The sequence below is a fragment of the Sceloporus occidentalis genome, unplaced genomic scaffold (genome assembly GCF_023333645.1).
Source record: "Sceloporus occidentalis isolate IW3139 unplaced genomic scaffold, rSceOcc1.0.p SCAF_1, whole genome shotgun sequence".
NCBI classification, from domain to species: Eukaryota; Metazoa; Chordata; class Lepidosauria; order Squamata; family Phrynosomatidae; genus Sceloporus; species Sceloporus occidentalis.
The window spans coordinates 62,292,725-62,312,561 of NW_028316981.1; the positions used below are offsets into that span (position 1 = coordinate 62,292,725).

The 19,837-nt window shown below is 42.4% G+C and overlaps 1 protein-coding gene across 2 annotated transcripts in view; it reads left to right on the forward strand.

The window, feature by feature from the left end:
- Window positions 1-7,804: 7,804 nt before the first annotated feature.
- Window positions 7,805-19,837, forward strand: part of PHF2 (PHD finger protein 2) — a 170,177-nt gene continuing 158,144 nt past the window's right edge. Inside the window, exon 1 of one of the 2 annotated variants that reach the window (XM_089523013.1) lies at window positions 7,805-8,111. In XM_089523013.1, the coding sequence (XP_089379139.1) occupies window positions 8,014-8,111 (98 nt within the window). In that variant the 5' untranslated portion in view covers window positions 7,805-8,013. Of the gene's footprint in view, window positions 8,112-10,035; window positions 10,224-19,837 lie in introns of those variants that run through there. The other variant, XM_089523022.1, reaches the window with a different exon arrangement.

Here is a 19,837-nt window from a genome sequence, read left to right on the forward strand (position 1 = left end):
GGGCAGCTGCAGGCCACCCCTTGGGGTGGTCCGTAGACCCCCTCAGTCTCAAAGATGCTACAAGATCCCTTTGTATACATTATGTTTTTTCTTATTTAAAAAAAGTTAAACCAGGATATGAAATACAGTTTTTCCCAAATGAAACTTAATGCAGTTTAAGTTTCTAGGGAATGATATGGGGATAAATTTTCATTAGCTTTATTGTCATTCGGGCCCCTGCTTGTCCTTACCAGTTTTTTATTCCACAAATAGGAAGGAAGGAATGTGCAGAGCATATATGGAGTGTGCAGAAACTGGACTTAAAACAGGAAAATTCCACAAAAGCGGCATAATTTTCACACAATGTCAGGATCATTGAGCATTAATCCAGCATTAACCTGCACAGAAAGTGAACAAAAATGGCTGTTTTTTATTTTGGGGGGAAAAGTAAAAAGCGGTCGATTTTGTCCACTTTCTGTGCGGGTTATTTTTGCAATAATGCTCAATGCCCCTGAAAATTCTGAAAACGATCCTGTTTTTGTGGGATTTTTCAGAATTCCTAATAGGATTGAAAATGTTATGCTTAGTTCATCATTGTCACTGTCATCATCATCATTACCACTTTATTTCTCCTAGGCTGGGAGTCAAGGCAGTTTAAGACTTTGGTAACTGTCTCTTTGTATTCTAGGGCTCCCTGCTCAATCCCTTCTATTAGACTGAAAGTTTACTGGGTGACCCTGGGCAAGTCACACTCTCTCAGCATCAGAGTATGGCAATGGCTAACCCCTTTTGAAGAAACTTGCCAAGAAAACCCTGTGATAGGTTTGCATTTAGGGTCACCCTAAGCTGGAAAGGGATTGAAAGCACACAACAATGAACAATTTAACACACAGGCCATAGTCTCTTGCAAGGCACCAACATGGAAGCAGGGAGTTCATAGGTTGTGCTATGTGTTATACATGGAAATCTAGACTCCATGAGTATTCTTCTTAGATTAGATGCCATGGGCAGGTTAACTCGTATCTATTTTATTGTTTATACAGTATGTACAGCACTGTGCAAATCTACAGCGCTATATAAATAAAGCATAATAATAATAATAATAAGTGTCAGATATATAAATTGTCAATTATTTTGTCCCCTTATGTGAGAACAAATAATGAAAGTAGTTTTTCCCCACTGTGAGAGATAACAAATATTCCTTTGCAGTATTCTCACTGTATTCAACCACCTTGAAATTTTGTGCAGTTATTATTCTGCAGAGAAAATCATGTTTTCTGCACACGCGTGCGCGCGCACACACACACACACTTTCCTGTTTTCTGTTTAGGAAACATACTTTCTAGATAGAAAACATTATTGGGAGGGGGTTTTTTTGCACAAAATATGTGTTTTTTTCTCTACAGAATAATACCTTTGCAACACTTTGCAATGCCGAATACTAGGAGGAAATTGTGAAATTTGTGCTGTTCTATTATTCTTCTCCGCAGATTTCCCTGACCATACAACCCAACATGCAAAGCAGGAACATCCATAGTGGAAAATCTGAGTGGACAAAGAATTGCACTAGGGAAAGGTGAACTTTGAATCCAGTCAGAACCCCAGATTGTTTTTAGAACTGGGATTTGCAAGGTCCAGCTCCATCAGGACTAGCCTGGAAGAAGGAAGAGCCCTCCCTCCAATCCATCTGCCTTGGTCCAGGCCTCAGAGAGAGGGAAGAACCACTGGACCTCATCCCCTATCCCTGCACCATTCCCTTCTCCTTTTGTTTCGTGTCTTTTAGATTGTAAGCCTGAGGGCAAGGAACTGTCTGATTAAAAACAATAATTGTAAGCCGCCCTGAGAGCCATTAGGGCTGAAGGGCGGGATATAAATACCTAAATAAATAAATAAATAAATAAATAAAAGAACAACCGTTCCCCAAATATGAGACTAGTTTTAGATACCAGAGCAACAACAACAATAACATGATAACTAGTTGTTCAGGACTCAGAGTTTCTGATGTTAGATCCCAGACTGCCTCTGATAAAAATGCCTCTGATAAAAAGAAAGATCAAGGTGGTTATTCAAGGCAGGAGCAATACAGAGGATGGATGGATGGATGGATGGATGGATGGATGGATGGATCTATGTCTCTGTTTCCTGAGGGACACACAAGTGGATTCTAAACTTGTTGGCCCACCGAGTGGGCCAGTTTAAAGAAAACCTTGTGGGCTTAGTAAACTGATAGATATTTATGTACACTGCATGGGACAACTCTACTTAATCTGATAAATGGAAAAAACACATGCACAATTACTCTGACCCCAAAGCAATCTTCAGGGCAATAGTAGTGTTCTTGGCAACTTTCCAAGTTGCTGTTTGTGGAACAAAATGGATTTTGGAGCCAAGGTATCAAGGTAATGTAAAATAAGAAAAGAAATACTAAGCAGAACTACACGTGAACCTTTGAGCCCACTTCGCCCAATTACTGTATATAGAAACCAGTGCTTTATTTTGGGATGTCCTTATTTTCACTTGTAAAGGGAAATCTCAAAGGGCAAATTCCAGAATAACATAGATACAGATTATATGGAATATATAATAATTTATTAATTAATTTATAAAAGAGCTAGAAATAGGAGAGACCTGAGGCATCACTGCTAAAATTTCTGAGAGGTTAAAAAGGGCAGGAAAATGGGAGATAATAGTTATCTATTTTGGCCTCAGCACATTTCTTTTTCAGATGTGACCCATAGATTTTATTATACCCATGCATGACCAGAGAGCCAGTGTGGTGTTGTGGTTTATACACTGTGCGGTGACTGGAGAACAGGGTTTGATCCCCCATTCAGCCATGGAAAACATCTGGGTGATCTTGGGCAAATCACAGTCTTTCAGTTTCTGGTGAAGTCAATGGCAAATGTCTTCTGAACAAAGCTTGCCAAGAAACCCTGTGATAGGGCCACCATGTTGGAAATGACTTGAAGGCATGCAGCAGCAGCAACAGCAGCAACAACTTGATAACTAGTTGTTTAAAACCTGTTGGTAGATTTTCATATAGGACTTGTTTCTTGCTTAAGTACAATGTCAGGGTAAGTCTGGATGTCACTGGTAAACTTTTTAATATTCTGTTCTGCTGTTTGTCATCTGCTGTTTAAATACATCAGTAATTTGTGATTCAGTTTTAGATTTTATCAGATTAAGCAGAGGTAACTGTTCTCCTTCTCTCTTTAGTTTCCCAAAATGTAAGAACCACACTCACTCTTTGGCGGGATACAAACGGGCAGGGGAAGACGTCTTGGAGGTGTATTCTGCTGAATACGGAGCCTCCAGACCGCCCGCCCCGGGGGTGTGGCTCAGGAGATGGGGCTTCCACATGGGGGGCAGTGAAGACACATCACCTGGGTCCGTTTCTGACCCGCAGTTTCCAAACCGCCGCCTCAGAGGACGCTGCAAAGAGAGAGGCAGCTTCCTCACGGGCGGCCAAAAACGGGGCTTTTTTTTTTTCTTTTGCCGGCTGGCGGAGAAGTTAATTCATACAAGCAGCAAATGTAATGCTATACATACCTAGATAGTAAATTGGGCTGGCTAGCATCCAGGAGCCAGAATTCTGAAGGAGGCCTGAAGGTCTTAGGAAGACAGATATGGGCAAATCATAATTGAATTGGGAGTCTGCACTGTGATACTGAGGTTTTGAGAAGGTGTTGGATGGCCACACAATGGCCTCTGACATGCCAGAAAGAATATTTGATAAATCCATTCTGTGATTAGCTGCCTAATGTGCTTAGAAACCTTGCACAAAAGCCTCAAGCCTTAAACAAAGGCGGGATAAAGACGGGCAAAAAGGGGTGTATTCATGACATCATGAAGGTAGAGCCTTCAGACGGGCCTTACCTGAATGCCGCCATGAACACGCCCCCCGCACGCCCCAAGCGGGAAGAAGCGGCATTAAAAAGGTGCTGCTTTTCTCCGCTTCTTTTCCGTTTGATGCGCATCCGCCAGCCGGCAAAAGAAAAAAAAAAGCCCCGTTTTTGGCCGCCCGTGAGGAAGCTGCCTCTCTCTTTGCAGCGTCGTCTGAGGCGGCGGTTTGGAAACTGCGGGTCAGAAACGGACCCAGGTGATGTGTCTTCACTGCCCCCCATGTGGAAGCCCCATCTCCTGAGCCACGCCCCCGGGGCGGGCGGTCTGGAGGCTCCGTATTCAGCAGAATACACCTCCAAGACGTCTTCCCCTGCCCGTTTGTATCCCGCCATAGAAATCTCATGCCATCTTCAGTATTATGTAGATTGGTTCAATGGGATTGACAACATTCTAATTTAAAAATGGGGGGGGGGATGCTGGTCAGGGATTATGGAAGCTGTAGTTAATATATCTGGAGGACTTCATACAGCAAAAGGCCACTGCAAACTGGAAGCTGACACAATTTATGGTTCAATTCTTGTTTCAACCAGGAATTATTTTGGAGGTGTCATGGAAGCCATCTAGGATTTTAAAATTACATCTCATGTATCTATAGATTATATATTATATGTAAAATAATGCAGTCTCTACATGTGCATGTATTAGCTATGTTGCCAAATATCTTTGCATAGAATCATAGAGGTGGAAGAGACTGCAAGGCCCATCTTGCCCAGTTCCCACATGGAAATAAATACATAACTGAACTACTCCAGAAAGATGGCCATGTATGTGTATGTACCTGCATGCACATATAATTATATATACATAATTAGTTTTTTGTAGGTTTTTCGGTCTATGTGGCCATGTTCTAGAAGAGTTTATTCCTGATGTTTCACCAGCATCTGTGGCTGGCATCTTCAGATGCTGGCAAAACGTCAGGAATAAACTCTTCTAGAACATGGCCACATAGACCGAAAAACCCACAAAAATCTATGGATGCCGGCCATGAAAGCCTTCGACTTCACATTTACATAATTCTTTGTACATATGTCTATAGACGGACTTATTTCCAGACCACAAATCACAGATTAAGGGTCACCATAAGTCGGAAACAACATGAAGGCACACAACAACTGAACAATACTAAGAAGCGTTTGTGCACTTTGCATAAATCTAGGCTTTAACAAGGGCCTAAATACTCTAAAAGCACCAGATCCCATCTTAATTGGGAAACTGGCACTACCACCTCTGAGTAGTCTTTGCCTAAGAGTATCCTCTGAAATTAATGAGGTTTCCACAAGTGGGCGGGCGACTTGAAGGCACATGTGTACACACAGATAGGCATGTGTGCAATAACTTTATTTTTTATTTGTGACCTGCTATAATTTATTTTTAACATTAATATGTATAAATGTGTTTTATGTTAATTTTTTATAGAATGTATGTCATAGACAGGCTTATTTTATTTTATTTTATTTTAACTGATTATATGTAAAGTGCTGTGTAAATTTACAGCGCTCTATAAATAAAGCTTAATAATAATAACAATAACACAAATATTTATTTATTTGTATGCTGCCTTTGTGCCAGACTGGGATCCAATGCAGTCATTTCTGACCTATGGCGACCCTAAGGTGAACTTATCTTGGCAAGATTTGTTCAGAGGAGGTTTGTTCTTGCCACCCTCTGAGGCTGAGAGACTGTGACTTGCCAAGGGTCACCCAATGGGTTTCCATGACTGAAGAGGGATTCGAACCCTGGTCTCATAGACCAACACTCACAACACTACACCACACTGGTTTCCCAGTTCATGGTACCTCTTTGAAATAAAACATATGGCCACAAGAATAAATTAAAAGCCTGTGGTGTTTTCAAAATATTTTGAGCTGGGTAGAGTACATCTTGAAGAATATCTTTGTTTAAGTAAACACTGCAGAAACAATCCAGTTTGACACCACTTTTAACTGCCATGGCTCAGTGCTATGGAATTCTGGGAGGTGGAGTTTGTTGGGGCTTCAAAAGGTTTCTATGGAGGGTGGGGGGGGGGGTCAGTTAAGCTTTAAAAACCCAGATAACTATTGGAATACATTTTCAGTCTGAAAGAGAAGCAGGTTGATTCTCCTACATTTTGTTCTCCTTTGGGTTTAATATAGTTTTCCTGGACCCTCCAACAGATAGCTTCATGAAGCCATACTCTCGGATATAAATGACTCTTTGTCTGGCTCAAGGCTATGGAATTCTGGGAGTTGGAGTTTGTTGTGGAGCTCCGCTCTGGGCCCACAACAAACTCCAACTCCCAGAATTCCATAGCCTTGAACCAGACAAAGAGTTAAAGCGGCGCCAAACTGTGTTATTTCTCCAGTGTGGATGAAGCCTAAGCAGCCCCAAAGAGAGGCAACCCAGCCACACTTTCACTTCTAGGAGCCTCGCCTCAGCAAGAGACAGACCCCCCCAAAGAAGTTTCCTTCCTCCTTCGCCCCCAGGAGAGAAAAGTGGGGCTGGGGGTGGCAGGGAATGAATGGGGGGGGGGGGCGTTTTCCTACTAGTTTGAACCCCTTCCCGCCTTTTCCTCCCTAAACGCCCCAAGCCCCCTCAACAACAGCCCTAGGGAGGTGGGCAATTAAGAATCCCTTTCAGTTTGAAAGAAAACTTCTTATATGTTAAAAAGAACACAGGGGTTGTTGCTGCTGCTATTGTTGTTGTGTGTGCTTGTATCCTGTTGTGCAACAGCTTCTTTACTACCAACTTGAGTGCTCCCTCCCTCAACTTTTCTTCCCCCCCTTGTCAGCAAATAATAATAATAACAATAATAATAATGATACCCAACTTCCGTAAACTGTGAAGGAAAGTTGACCAGAGTTGTCAACTTTTTGTGTGTGTCGTTTCCCCCGACTTGTGGTGTTCTTTCCCCCTCTCTCTTGTGCCCAAAGGAGGTTTGCCATGGCCTCCAACTACCTTACTAATATGTGTAGTTTATTGTCGGAAACAAGATTTCTTATGGCGGCTTTCCCCCTCCTTTTCCTTCTCCCTTTCCCTTTCAAGGGGAGGCTGCTTTCGTATCCCCTCCCGCCCTCGGGAGCCATCATCGTCCTTCCCTTGAATCGTTTGTCATTTTTTAAAATCTCCCTCCCTTTGCACGCCTCCTGGCTTATTTTCCAGCTCGGATAGTGCTCCTCTTCTCCCTCCCTCTCTCTCTCTCTCCCCTACCCGCCTTCTCCATATTTTCTTTCCCCTCTCTTCCAAACATATTTATATGTATATCTATCTATATCTCGCATGGTGTGCCAAGCTTCGCCCCCCGCTTTCCTTGCTCCCCGTTGCAGCCAGTCCCTCCCCAGCCCCACCGGAGAGGAGATATTACAATGTTACAAGCTGACGTAAGGACATTGCAAGGAAAGGGCTACATTATTTCGGGAGGGTTTATTATGATCTGGGCAAAGAAGAAGAAGAGCCGCCGTCCTGGACTGTCACCAGAGGGCATGCCATAAAGGCAGGATCGGGATCGTCCAGACCAGATTAAACAAGGAGGAGAAGGAGAAGAAGAAAGGAGGAGGAGGAGGAGGAGGAGAAAAAAAATCTATCTATCTATCTATCTCTCCCTCTATAAAGGAAAGCGCCTCCCGACTGCTCCCGCCAAGAACCATGGAGCCAAACTTTCGGAGAGCCCTGGCTGACCGTGATGGTGATGATGATGATGGTTTCCGTGCTTATTATTATATGATTTTCGACATTATTGCAACCTTGAGGATCGCGCCTTGAATTCTCCTGGATTTGTTTTGCGGCCGCCTTTGCTGTTGCTGTTTCTTCTCCTCCTTTGCTCCTTCTCTCTCTCCCTCCCTTCCTTAATCATTTCCACCCTTCTTTGCCGACGTCTCTCCAGGCCTGGCGGATTTGTAGTTTCTCCTCCGGCCAAGGAGGAGAGGAGAGGAGAGGAGAGGAGAGAAGCCAAGCCAGGCGCCTTGCCTTGCCTTGCCTTGCCTTGCCTTGCTTTCTGCTCCGCTGCTGGGTAGGCAGGCCAAATACACAAAAAGGGAAAGCGGCGGCGGCGGCAGCAGCAGCAGCCCACCCCATCCTCCTCCTCCTCCTCCTCCTGCTCTTGCTCGTCTCTTGATAGGCTTCGGGAGTCCAGCGTTGTTTTGAAGGGGAGCTAACATGGCGACGGTGCCCGTCTATTGCATCTGTAGGCTGCCCTACGACGTAACCCGCTTCATGATCGAGTGCGACGCTTGCAAGGACTGGTTTCACGGCAGGTAACGACGACAACAACAACACACTCACACACAAAAAGAGCCACCGGGCCTTCCTTCCTCCCTTCCCTTCCCTTCCTCCTTCCCTTGCTCTTTCTCCTTCTCTCTCTCTCTCTCTGTCTCCCTCCTCTGGGGCAGGGAGGCCCCTTCCTCGCCCCACTCAGGGCCTTTCGCCCCTTTGGCCAGAAGAGAGAGAGAGAGAGAGATGGTGGCTTTGCAGGAAAGGAGCCGCCACTGCTGCCCCTGCCGCTCTGTGCAGTTTTCCAACACAGGCCTTTTTGGAGACGAGGAGCAGAAGGAGGAGCCACTCGCTGCCTTGCATTTTTGTTGTTGTGTGTCTGAGTGTGTGTGTTTTGTTTTGCAAATGGGCCACACAATGGGCCCCCCAACCCCACCCCACCCCCCGGTGCCAGGGGAGGGGAAAGCGGGGCCCGGGAGAGCTATTGTCCTTGCCTCGGGGCAGGCAGGCAGGCAGGGATGGCGCCCTGTCCTCTCTCTCTCTCTGTGGCTTTAACATATATGCTATTATATCTGTGTGTATATATATATATATCTTGCTCTTTCTTTCTTTCTGCTGATTCTGCCCTGGCCCCCTCTTCTTTCCGGGTCTTTGTTGAGGGTCAAGGACGAGGTTTAAGGTTAGCCGCCCCCTTCTCTTCCTCCGAGAGGTTCCACAATGTCTGGCGGAGGAGGGAGGAAGGAAGGACTGGGGGAGCCGCCTCGGCCTCCCACCCAAGGGCCAGCCTTTCCCCCGGCCTCTCCCTCAGGGCTTTTGGGCCAGGGCTCCCCAACTAGAGCCAGTCGGCCGGGAGAAAGCAGGCAGGGAAGGCAAGGCAAGGGAATCCCCGCCGCGCTGGCTGCAGAAGCCCCACTCTGCTGGGGAGGCAGCTGGTGTCCCCTCAGCCCTAAGCAGCCCCTAGGGACCTCCAGAGTCCCCCCAAAAGGCGGTGGGGAGTGTGGGGGTCTTTGAGGGCAGGGAGCAGCACCAGACCCTCCCTCCCTTTTTTCTCCCTTCCTTCCTTCCTTCCTTTCTTGAGGCTGAAAGCACCAGAGCTTGCCACGTCCTCCTCCTCCTCCTGTTCCATTCCCTCCAAAGTCCCTCTCCTCCAGGGGAGTGGGGTGGATATGGGTGTCCTCCTTTTTTGAGCCTCCCCATCAGGCGAAGGGACCGACTGGAAGGTCTCGGGGTTCACTGCTAGGGCTCTCTCCTCCTCAAGAGGAAGGAAGGAAGGAAGGAGTGCTTGCATATTCCCTCTCCTCCATGGGCTGCGAGACAATGTAACGCGGAGGGGCTGGGAACTCCCTCGTCCCCACGCTCGCTCGGCCTGGCTTTGGATCTGTGTGTGTGTGTGGGGGGGGGGGGTTTGTAGAGGGAGGGAAAGGAGAGCAGGAGGAGGAGGGTCTTTATCCCTCTGCCCTCCCCCTCCTCCTCCTCCTCCTCCTCCCCCGCCTTTGTGGCCTTTCTGGGCTGTAAGGACCACTACTCCTTCCCTTCGCCCGTGGGGCTGCCTGCAGAAAGCACCCTTGGAAAGAGGAGAGAGAGACAACAATCTGGAGCTGGAGGGAGCAGCAGGCAGGGAGGCTTCCGCGGGAGAGGGCTCAGGCTCAAGGGAATGGAGAAGCTGGTGGACCCGGAAGGGGAAAGGCAGGACCCCCGGGTCTCCTGGCTTCCTGAGTCGGGGCTGGCCAAAACCAGGCCCCCTGTTGGGGACCTTTCCGAGTGGTTCGCTGCTCATGTGCTCCTCCTCCTCCTCCTCCTCTTCCCTCTTCTCAGTCATTTATTTGGACTTTAAAATGTTTTGGTGCTGCTGGCTGGATTGGATCCCTAATAAGTCACCTTTGAAATAACAACAACAACAACAAAGCCGTTGAAAGCCTTGGGACGCGTTAGCCAGGCTCCCCTTCCCTTTCCACGGATTATAGTGGCTTTACTTTAAGTATGACACTAAAAGCTGGATTCAACATTATGTGTGTTCAGGCTTGGGGTGGGAGTTTAAGCTGTGTGTAGGTTTTCCTCTCTACATTATTTCCCTGTGACTCACACTGCTTTTAGGAAGGCCAAACATATTTGCAGCTCGGTTTCTTGATCTCAGCAGATGAAAGTGTCCAGAGCAGGTTTGTACTCCTGAAACTGAGTTTAAAGTGTGAGGATGAATGGAAGGAAGAGAGAAAGTAGCCTTAAATTAACTCTGATGCCGACTTTGTGTCTGCTTCCTTGGAGGAAGTTACTTATTTTTTATCATCCTTTTGTCTCCCTCTGTGTGCTGTGAATTGCAGGAGTCTGTCAAAGAAATAAGTAAATCACTGTCAGCAGAAAACTGAAAAACTTTGATTATGATCAAACTTAATATGATCCGGTTGTTGCTGCTACTGTTAAGTGTTCTGCACTGTGCTCCACATTGGTGTCTAACTGTTGTTAGCATGATCATGTCATGTTTATTGTGTCTGCTACTAGACTTGGAAAGGGTGCTTCATATTCCCACTAATCCCTGATGTTTGTGGGGCCATCATAGTCACTTAGTTGCACCTTCACTGCAGGGCTGTTGTTCTTGTGCTTATGAATTGGGGAACCATGAAGACTATTTTGAGCTCTTTGGGCCCAAACAGACAGGCCAAAATAAAGCTGCTTTGGGTCACTTTGGAGATATGCTGTTGAAATGCTGCATGCATCCTAAGAAGCTGGAAGCTGGACTGGAGCACAGCTTTGGCACAGCTTCTAGCCTTTTAAGATGTGTTTGTTTGAGCCCTGTGAGAAGAAAGGCAGGATATAACCTCAGGACAGGCAAGCTGATGCCTTCCAGATGTTTTGGACTGCAGATCCCATCCACCTCAGCTGGATTGGCCAATAGTGATGGATAATAGTAGATAGTACCAGGTCACCTGCTTAAATGCATAAAATGCATGTTGTGTTTATAAGGTTTGGCCATAGAGGTTTGTATGCCAGACATAATCTAGAACCTAGCAAGGGTGATTGCCTAGCAATCACTGAAGAGTATTATCCCACTCCTCTGCAGAATTTGGCCCAACTAAGCCCATCATTATTGATGGATTTTGGCTGTGCCAACTCAGCAGAGGACCAAAATGCTTGTGGCTTGCTTGAGAACTAAATTGGATGTTGTTTTCCTGGTCCTCACACAGACTTTACCTTGGAAATATTAACTTGACAGTAAGTAAAGCTGTGCACTCTTTCTTTTTTCAACAGTTTAAGGGGGGGAAATATACTGCAGTTATAGGTATGGGATTTTTCGGGTTGTATTTAACTTTATTTTGTTTGTACACGTTACCTTTATAATCCCCTTTTCTGCCATTTCTGTGGCAACAGTAAGATGCAAAAAGGTGATGTTAAAAATAGACAGCCTACCAGATATATAACACTTCTGTACAGTGGGCCCTTGATATCTGCTGGGGTTTGGTTCTAAGACTCCCTATGGATACTAGAATCAATGTTTTGCTCAAGTCCCATTATATACAGTGGGGTACTAAATGGTTTCCCTTATATAAATGGCAAAACCAAGGTTTGCTTTTTTGGATTTAAATTTTGTTTTTCAAGCCGTGGATGGTTGAATCCATGAATGCAGCCTGGATACAGAGGGCTGACTGTATATGATATATTTCCTTCTGTACATGTGATGTCAAGACAAATATAATGTGAGCTAAATACAAAGTTGCATACAATGTGAAATAAATGCAAATTTCCTTGTCAGTTTGAGGGCTCTTCATGTAATTTTGTAAGATGAGAACCTTGAGCAAACAGTGGATCATGAAGGCTGAGCATGCCACATTGTGCACATATCTAATGCTCTGTTTCTTTTACCTTTCTGTCAATTCACAGGCCGTATAAATAATACCAGTTCTTCCAATGCATACTATATTTGTAGAAAAGATGGTGGGGCAGAAGGAAGAGTTGTTTGGCTTTGCTGCCCCATTACAAGCAGAAGAATCTAGTCCATTAGCTTTATGAACTAGTTCCAAACTAATGCTTGTTTACTCTGCAAAGAAAAAAGGGGTCTGTTACTTTTAGCTTTACCTTCTGCTTACCTGCTTCTGCTTGTATTGTGCATGTATGGACCCATATTGGCAACCCAGATATATTGGGAATAACAATGCTCATCCAAAACAAGCCTTTTGTGAACTAAATTTGTGAGTAATTGTTGACAGAGTAGTACATACATATTGTGTGTGTGTGTGTGCAGAAAATGATGAGATGGCAGATGCAACCTTTTCCCCTGTGTATTTACTTCAAAGCCATAAATGTTAAATAAAAACAATGATAATATGTTGTTACAGTGCTTTAAACTGATTACAAAAACCTGTCACGACAATAGTTTGTGAATTCAGGAAGTTGGAAAAAGATTAGAAAACAAACAAACAAACAAACAAAAGATATTGCAACGTAGCTATTTTAAAAGAAAATAATGGTCTTCTGTCATTAATTGGTAGGATACAATCTTTGTATGTGTATGAAAAAGACATGCAATTATGAGCAATGTGACTAATGAATGAGAAATTTATTTCAGAGTATTCCTGAGCATAGGGCTTGGAAATATATACCCTTTATGATCTGCAAGTGAATCTGGCATTGTGTTTACATTAATTTGGAAAATGCAGCCTGAAGTTTAGAATAATAGAATCATAGTTGGAGGAAGCCTCAAGGGCCATCCAGTCCAACCCCCTGCCATGCAGGAACTCACAATGAAAGTACCCGCAACAGATGGCCATCCGAGGGAATGTGTTCCAGGGTCCTCCTAATATTTAGGTGGAATCTCTTCCTGTAGCTTGCATCCATTGTTCCGGGTCCTGTTCTCTGGAGCAGCAAAAAACAAATTTGCACCATCTTCAGTATGGCATCCCTTCAAATATTTAAACAGGGCTATCATATTACCTCTTAATCGCCTCTTCTCCAGGCTAAACATACTCAGCTCCCTAAGTCTCTCCTCATAAGGCATGGTGTCCAGACACTTCACCATTTTAGCTGCCCTCCTCTGGATATGCTCCAGCTTGTCAACATCCTTTTTGAATTGTGCCCAGAACTAGACTATTCCAGGTGAGGCCTGACCAAAGCAGAATAAAGTGGCACCATTACTTCCCTTGATCTAGAGTAGACACTGTACATCTATTGATGCAGCCTAGAATCACATTGGTAGAAGTACTGTGTCCAGAGCAAGGGAAGTAATAGTGTTACTCTATTCTGCTTTGGTCAGGTCTCACCTGGAATACTGGAATAAGATTGCCTATTATAAACTGTGTGTGTTAATGAACCTGTAAACAAGGAGAAAAAGCACACTCCATATACTAAGAGAGATATACAAAGGAATTATAAGCTAGTCAGGAACTGGCAAAACAATATTTGAGTAGTTCTTGCTTAAGAAAACCCTATGAAATTCTTAGGGTCACCATAAGTTGACAGGCAACTTGAAGACACACGCACACATCCAGTAATATGCTTCTGCTTCCACAAGTGGAAATTGAACTTTCTCTCTCTCTCTCTCTCTCTCTCTCTCTCTCTCTCTCTCTCTCTCGTCTTTCCTGCAATCTACTGCATACTGTAAATACCTGCTGTAGTGAGCTGTGAAATCCTCCAGAATGGTTGTAAATGCTGAGGATGGTGGGTGGGGAGGGGAGATGAGACTGTAAATCCTGGTACTGTAAACATCACATAGGATTTAAATCATAGTCTTTCAGGCCACACAATCCATAGTCTGTGAACTCATTATCTTAGGAGGTTATTTTAAAGGAGATATTTTCAAGGAGTTAGTCTGTTTCAGAACCAAAAGGAAAGGGATGGAGAAGGAACCTACCAGCATTTTAAAGAATAATTTATTTTAACATGAGCTTTCTTGGATATCAGTCTACTTCAGATGCACTGCTGGGAGTACAATATTAATTCCATAGATATTTAAGCAGTTACATGTAGCCATGGGGGTGGTATCAAAGTGTAATGGGATACAGAATGATGTCAATTGTGAGAGTGGCCATAAACCTTCAGAGAGTTGTGTAGGTATGTACAGATCTGTCAAGCATCTGGCCTGTTAGTTTTGTGATATTAAAGCAATACATTCTGCTTACCTCAAAATCAGTTCCCTTGAAGTAAGAAGTTTTTCTGCAGAGAATCCATTTGTTACATGTGTAACTCTGATGAGGCCCATATATTAATATAATATGTCAAGAAACCATTATCTCTCCAGCCGATAGGAATTTGTGAATATATCTCAATTCAGCTGTTTTTCTTTCCAAACATCGAGTTTTTGTTGTTCTTCCAGAACGGATATTTGTAGGTCAGAAAGTGAAGGCTGAAGTACTTTGCAGTGGGTTTTTTTCCCTTTTTATCAACATTTCTCATAGCAGATTGTGTTCATTTATCCTTTATGGCAGAGAGTGTCCTGAAGACATTATTGTATTCATTAATTACAAGGAAAGAAGCAAATATACTATATAAAAAAGGTGGAATTAATAACATTTCAAATAATTCATCACTTGAGAGGAGCCCTGGTGGCACAGTGGTTAAATATCTGTACTCCAGCGTCTCACAGCCACAAGGTTGTGAGTTTGATCCTGCAGGGCTCCAGGGTTGACTCAGCTTTGCATTCTTCTGTAGGTTGCTAAAATGAGTACTAGTTTGTTGGGGGCAATAGCGTACACATTGCTTAAGTGCTTCAATAAGTGGTATAGAAATGTACTTGCTATTGCTATTGCTGTTTCTTATTGGCCAGTAATGAACTTTGTTTACTTGAGTTTGTTTAAGAGAACATTATGTCAAAACAATGCAGACCATTCATAATATTTCATTTTATAGGTTGAATCAATACCGATTTGTCAAACTGACAAACTTCAGAAATAACTTCTAGATCACCAGTGCAATTTCTGGTTTCTAAGATCTGACAGTTATATAGTGGTTAATCATGGCTAAGTCTAATTGAGAACAATGATCTTGATGTTAGCAGTGACAAATATTTCTCATTATTTTAGTGGAAAATGCTGCCTGATCCTATGTAAGTTTATTCAAAGTATATCTTCCTAGGATTGCAGCTGTATACATTACTATACATAACTAAATTTAACTGTTTCATAACAAATGACATTTGGTTTTTGAAAGGTAATAATTGATACAAAAGTTGATATTATCATTAGGTACTGTATTCTGTACATATTGTCTAATATATGTTGTTTGCTTTTCCGTTATTTGATTCAGTGTTTGGAAGAACTATTTGTTCCTGGTATTCAACTTGTTTTTTATTATTTAAATTTTAGACTAATATTCATCGTTACTGGACAAAATATTTCAGAATGTATTTTTTTCCTGAGCATAGGAATGGAAATTGTATATTTGAAATCAAGTGTGGAATTCGTAACGGTAGTAGTCTACTATTCCACAGTCTTGGACCAGCTGTAGTAAAAGCTTGTTGAGAAGTTGAGACAAATTTAGTTGTTGTTAATGCCAACAAATTCTTCCCCGTTGTTCTAAAAGTACAGGGCGAATTGTATAGGGAGATGCGGCCCCATAAGTAACTCGGGCCCAAGCCATATAGGGCTTTAAAGGTAATAACCAACACCTTGTATTATTCCCGAAAGCAAATTGGGAGCCAGTAAAGATTTTTTAAAATTGGTGTTATATGGTCAAACCTTGATGAACCGGTGACCAATCTGGCTGCCATATTTTGAACTAACTGAAGCTTCTGAACTTGGTACAAGAGTAGCCCCATGTCTAAGCAACGGTGCACCTTCTCTCCACCTTCTGAATTGGCTAGTTCAAAATAAGCAGCATTGCTCAATTAATGCTATAGTTTTCCACCTATGTTTCTAGAACATTTGAAAATATAATGTGGTTTGAGTCATTGAAAGAAGTACAAAGGTAAAAAAAAATGCTGCTTGTGGAATTGTAATGGGACCTTTCGACTGTCTACAAATGAAATTTGTGATGCTTATGAGGGGCTATAGGTCATGGGCAAGAATTGACTTTTTGAAAGATTGAGGAATTTTCAGGTATAGTGCCTGTTTCATTTATAGTGTTTTGTGAACCTAGAGATGTATTATGAAGGAAGGGAGTGTCATTTTTTTAATCAGTAGAACCCTTTGGTGGGGATGGCCCTGGAGAGGAAGGACTGGATGCATACTGGTGAATGGGAGATGTGCATATAGATGTGTGCTCAAAGAAAGAGAAATAGAGGAGACAGTTATAGTTGTGACTGTGAAATGGTCTAGAACAGGGATTCCCAACTTTTTAACCTCGTGGAGCCTTTATTTCTATCCAGAGCCCCTAAGAGGCCTACCCTGTGTTTTACAAGTTAATGGTGTTTAGGAGTATATATAAGAATATATTCTTACTCTTTAATTTCATTCCATTTCTATTTCTTTCATTTTCCTGGAGTGGCTGCAGAGCACCTGGGAAGTGCTCCTGAGAGCACAGGTTGGGAACTCCTGGTTCAGAAATTGAAAATAAGGTAGGGAGAGTTATAAAAATACAACTATTGGAATCACATTGTTAGTTGATATAATTTGGGCCAGTCTTGTGAGATCTGAGAATGATACAGTAGTTATATAATGATTTAATTACACAGTGATCTTGTTGTTTAGAAAAGCAGAGATGGAAAACACACACTATTTTCTGTACCCTTTTGAAAGCCTGCCCAGATATGAAACATGTATCAAGCAGCAACTTTTGGTATGGCAGTTTAAGATTTCACATGAGTTGCACACTGTCACATATTTCCTTCTTGATTCAGCATGACTGTTGATGAAATTCTTGATATCCTTAGTGTCTTGTCCTTGGAGTCTGAATAGCTAACATGTACACACAGTGGCTTGATTCTTCAATGGACAGAAAAAAAATCTGTTTATGAAAGCAACTGAGATTAGGGGATTCCTTACTCAACATACCTCTCAGAGATTATTCAGATGGTGAAGATAAAGTTGGTTGAATCTGGGTTGAATCTTTGTTGTTCAGATGCATTTGTGATGTGTCTGATTATGTTGGTTTTTTTTTTTTTTTGGGGGGGGGGAGCTGCCAGAAAATCCATTTAACATGATATAATTGATATCATTCCCCCCTACTGATTTTTTTTTAATCTGCATTGTCAGCAGTGTGAGAAACACATGCAAATAGATATGGGATAAACTGGGATAAAACTCTGCATGCCTTGAATGTGTTTCAAATACATTCACATCGGTCACAGAGATGCACATAGATGCGGTTTCCATAGTGTGAATAACAAACCCAAAATGCGTAAGTGAGATTATTTGCATAGTCATGTTAAAAAAAATGATGTGCTTGTGGAGGAGCTACCAAGAAGGCAGGGCAGTCTGCTTTCTACCAGTCCAGTTGCACGCTTCTAAATCTGGTCTAACTCACTACACGGATAATAAAGATGTTAAGGACACTCATTAGAAAAAAAATCACCTAAGTACTGTGGTGGCTTCAGTTCACAGTTGTCTCTCTCTGTGGATGTTCTGATAAGAGGTTTCCCATTCACTTCACTTTAGATTGAAGTGCTGCATCTGTAAAAGGATGGATAAGTTATGTCTATACTGAAGGGAAAGAGATGGCTCCTCTTTCCATTAGTGCCTAAACTATCTATAAGTATGCATATGAGGCTCGTAATGGAGGGGATAAAGCAAGTATATCTGATGAGATACAGCCGATCTAGCCTCAAGACAGGGGGGTAGATCACTAAGTATGCAGAGTTTCCTTTGCACTATCCACAGGTTCAGCTAAGCTAGGAACACCCCCCCCCCCCCCCCCGGTTTTGAAAATCAATTTCTAGCCCTTTCAGTTAGAGATCTAATGCTAGAAAGGTGATGGCAATGATAATAAAGAGGAAAACAATAGATAAAGAAAAATATAGGCTGATTTTATTCCAGCTCCTTCATGATGTCTGAGCTCCAATAGTGAGATGTCTTTCAAGAGATGGATTCATATTTTGTATTCGACTCTTGATTCTTTAGAAAATTTAGAAAAACTATCGTTACATTGTCTCCAACAGTACTTTGACATGCTCCATGTCCGTGAAAATAATACAGGTTGACTCTCACTTATTCAAAATGCTTGGGAACAGAGATGGTTTGGGATTTTGAATTTGGGGGGGGGGGGGGGGAGATTTTTAGAATATCTGTATTAGTATATTTGTACATAATGAGGTATTTTGGACATGGGACCCAAGACTAAACACAAAATTCACATGTTTTTCATATGCACCTTATACACATAGCCTGAAGATAATTTTACACACAGTCTTTTTAATAATTTTGTACATGAAACAAAGCATGTGTACATTGAAGCATCAGAAAGCAGAAGTGTCACTATCTCAGCCAAGCAAGAAAAAAGTGTTGGTTTTTCAAACTTTTTGGAATTTCAGAATTCTGGACAAGGAAGACTCAACATGTGTATCAATTATCTTCTTTAACGCAATCAAGATAGGCCAAAAAGGTATGCCATGCTGGCTTCAAAAGGGCCTAGTGTAGTGTAGTGGCTTGAGTGTTGGATCAGGACTCTGGGAGAGCAGAGTTTGAATTCTTGCTAAGATATGGAAATCCACTGGCTAATGGGCAAATCACACTCTCTCAGCTTCAGAGAAAGGCAAGGGCAAATTCCCTCTGAACAAATGTTGCCAAGAAAACTGGATAAGGTCACAATAAGTCTGAATCAATGTAAAGGCACATAAAAATAAACACTGCAAATTTATTTATTTATTTATGCTGTTTAACTTGTACATTCCATAAGAATGGCATGTGTTTAATTTAAAAAGAAATTACAGTGTGCCCGCGTCATACGCAGGCACCTTTTATGTGGCTTTCAGCTTATGCTGAAAGCTGCACTGACGGGGTTGCAGTGGTGCGTGTGCCTGTGGTGCGTACACACCATGCCATGCAGCATGCACGAGCCCCATTATTTTCAATGGGACACAATCATACACGCTATTTGCCTTATTCAGAGGGGTCTGGAGTGGATCCCCTGCGTAAGGCAAGGGTGCACTGTTATCATTTTTGCTGAACTATATATTTTTTAAAAACTGAAAATATAAGCTACCAATGGCATTTAAATTCTGTGTGAATTTCATGTAAAATTACAGCATAGTGTTGTACAAGTAGCTGATACTCTTATCACAGTATAATCTCAATTAATGCACAACTCCTAGGAAGCCAGGTGCTTGCACATTTACCTGATTATGTTTATACAAAAAGAAACAATATGTGGCCTGATCTTAACTTTTCTTTGATAAAAAAATGATATTCTTTGTTTAAAATTATGTGAACTCAATCCAAGAAACTGCTGGTACACAGTTGCACCATACCAAAATAGTTTGCCATGGTTACTATTATTGCTTGGTGGCAACAGTGTGTTTAAAAATGTTGCTCTTTTAGAAACCAGTTGCTGTATATGTTTTTAAATATGTTCACATAAAAGTTGAGGAAGAAGCAACAGTGACAACAACAACAACATCTTGTCTTTTCCAAGATCATGACGTAAAGCAGCTTACAAGAATTAAAAAAGACATAATTAAAAATCCACAAGGTACAAAAGTTAAAACAAAATGAAACAATCAAAACTATTAAAACCAGATTAAAACATATATCATTAAATACATTCACACATATCCCCCTCACATCAGCAAAACAATTATCCATATCCAGCACATCCTGTAAGGAAAGGCCTTATATAGTCACTCATCAAATGCCTGTCGGAATAGAAAGCCTACTTGTTTGTGAAAAGAAAGTATGGTGCTTTTGAGAATGTT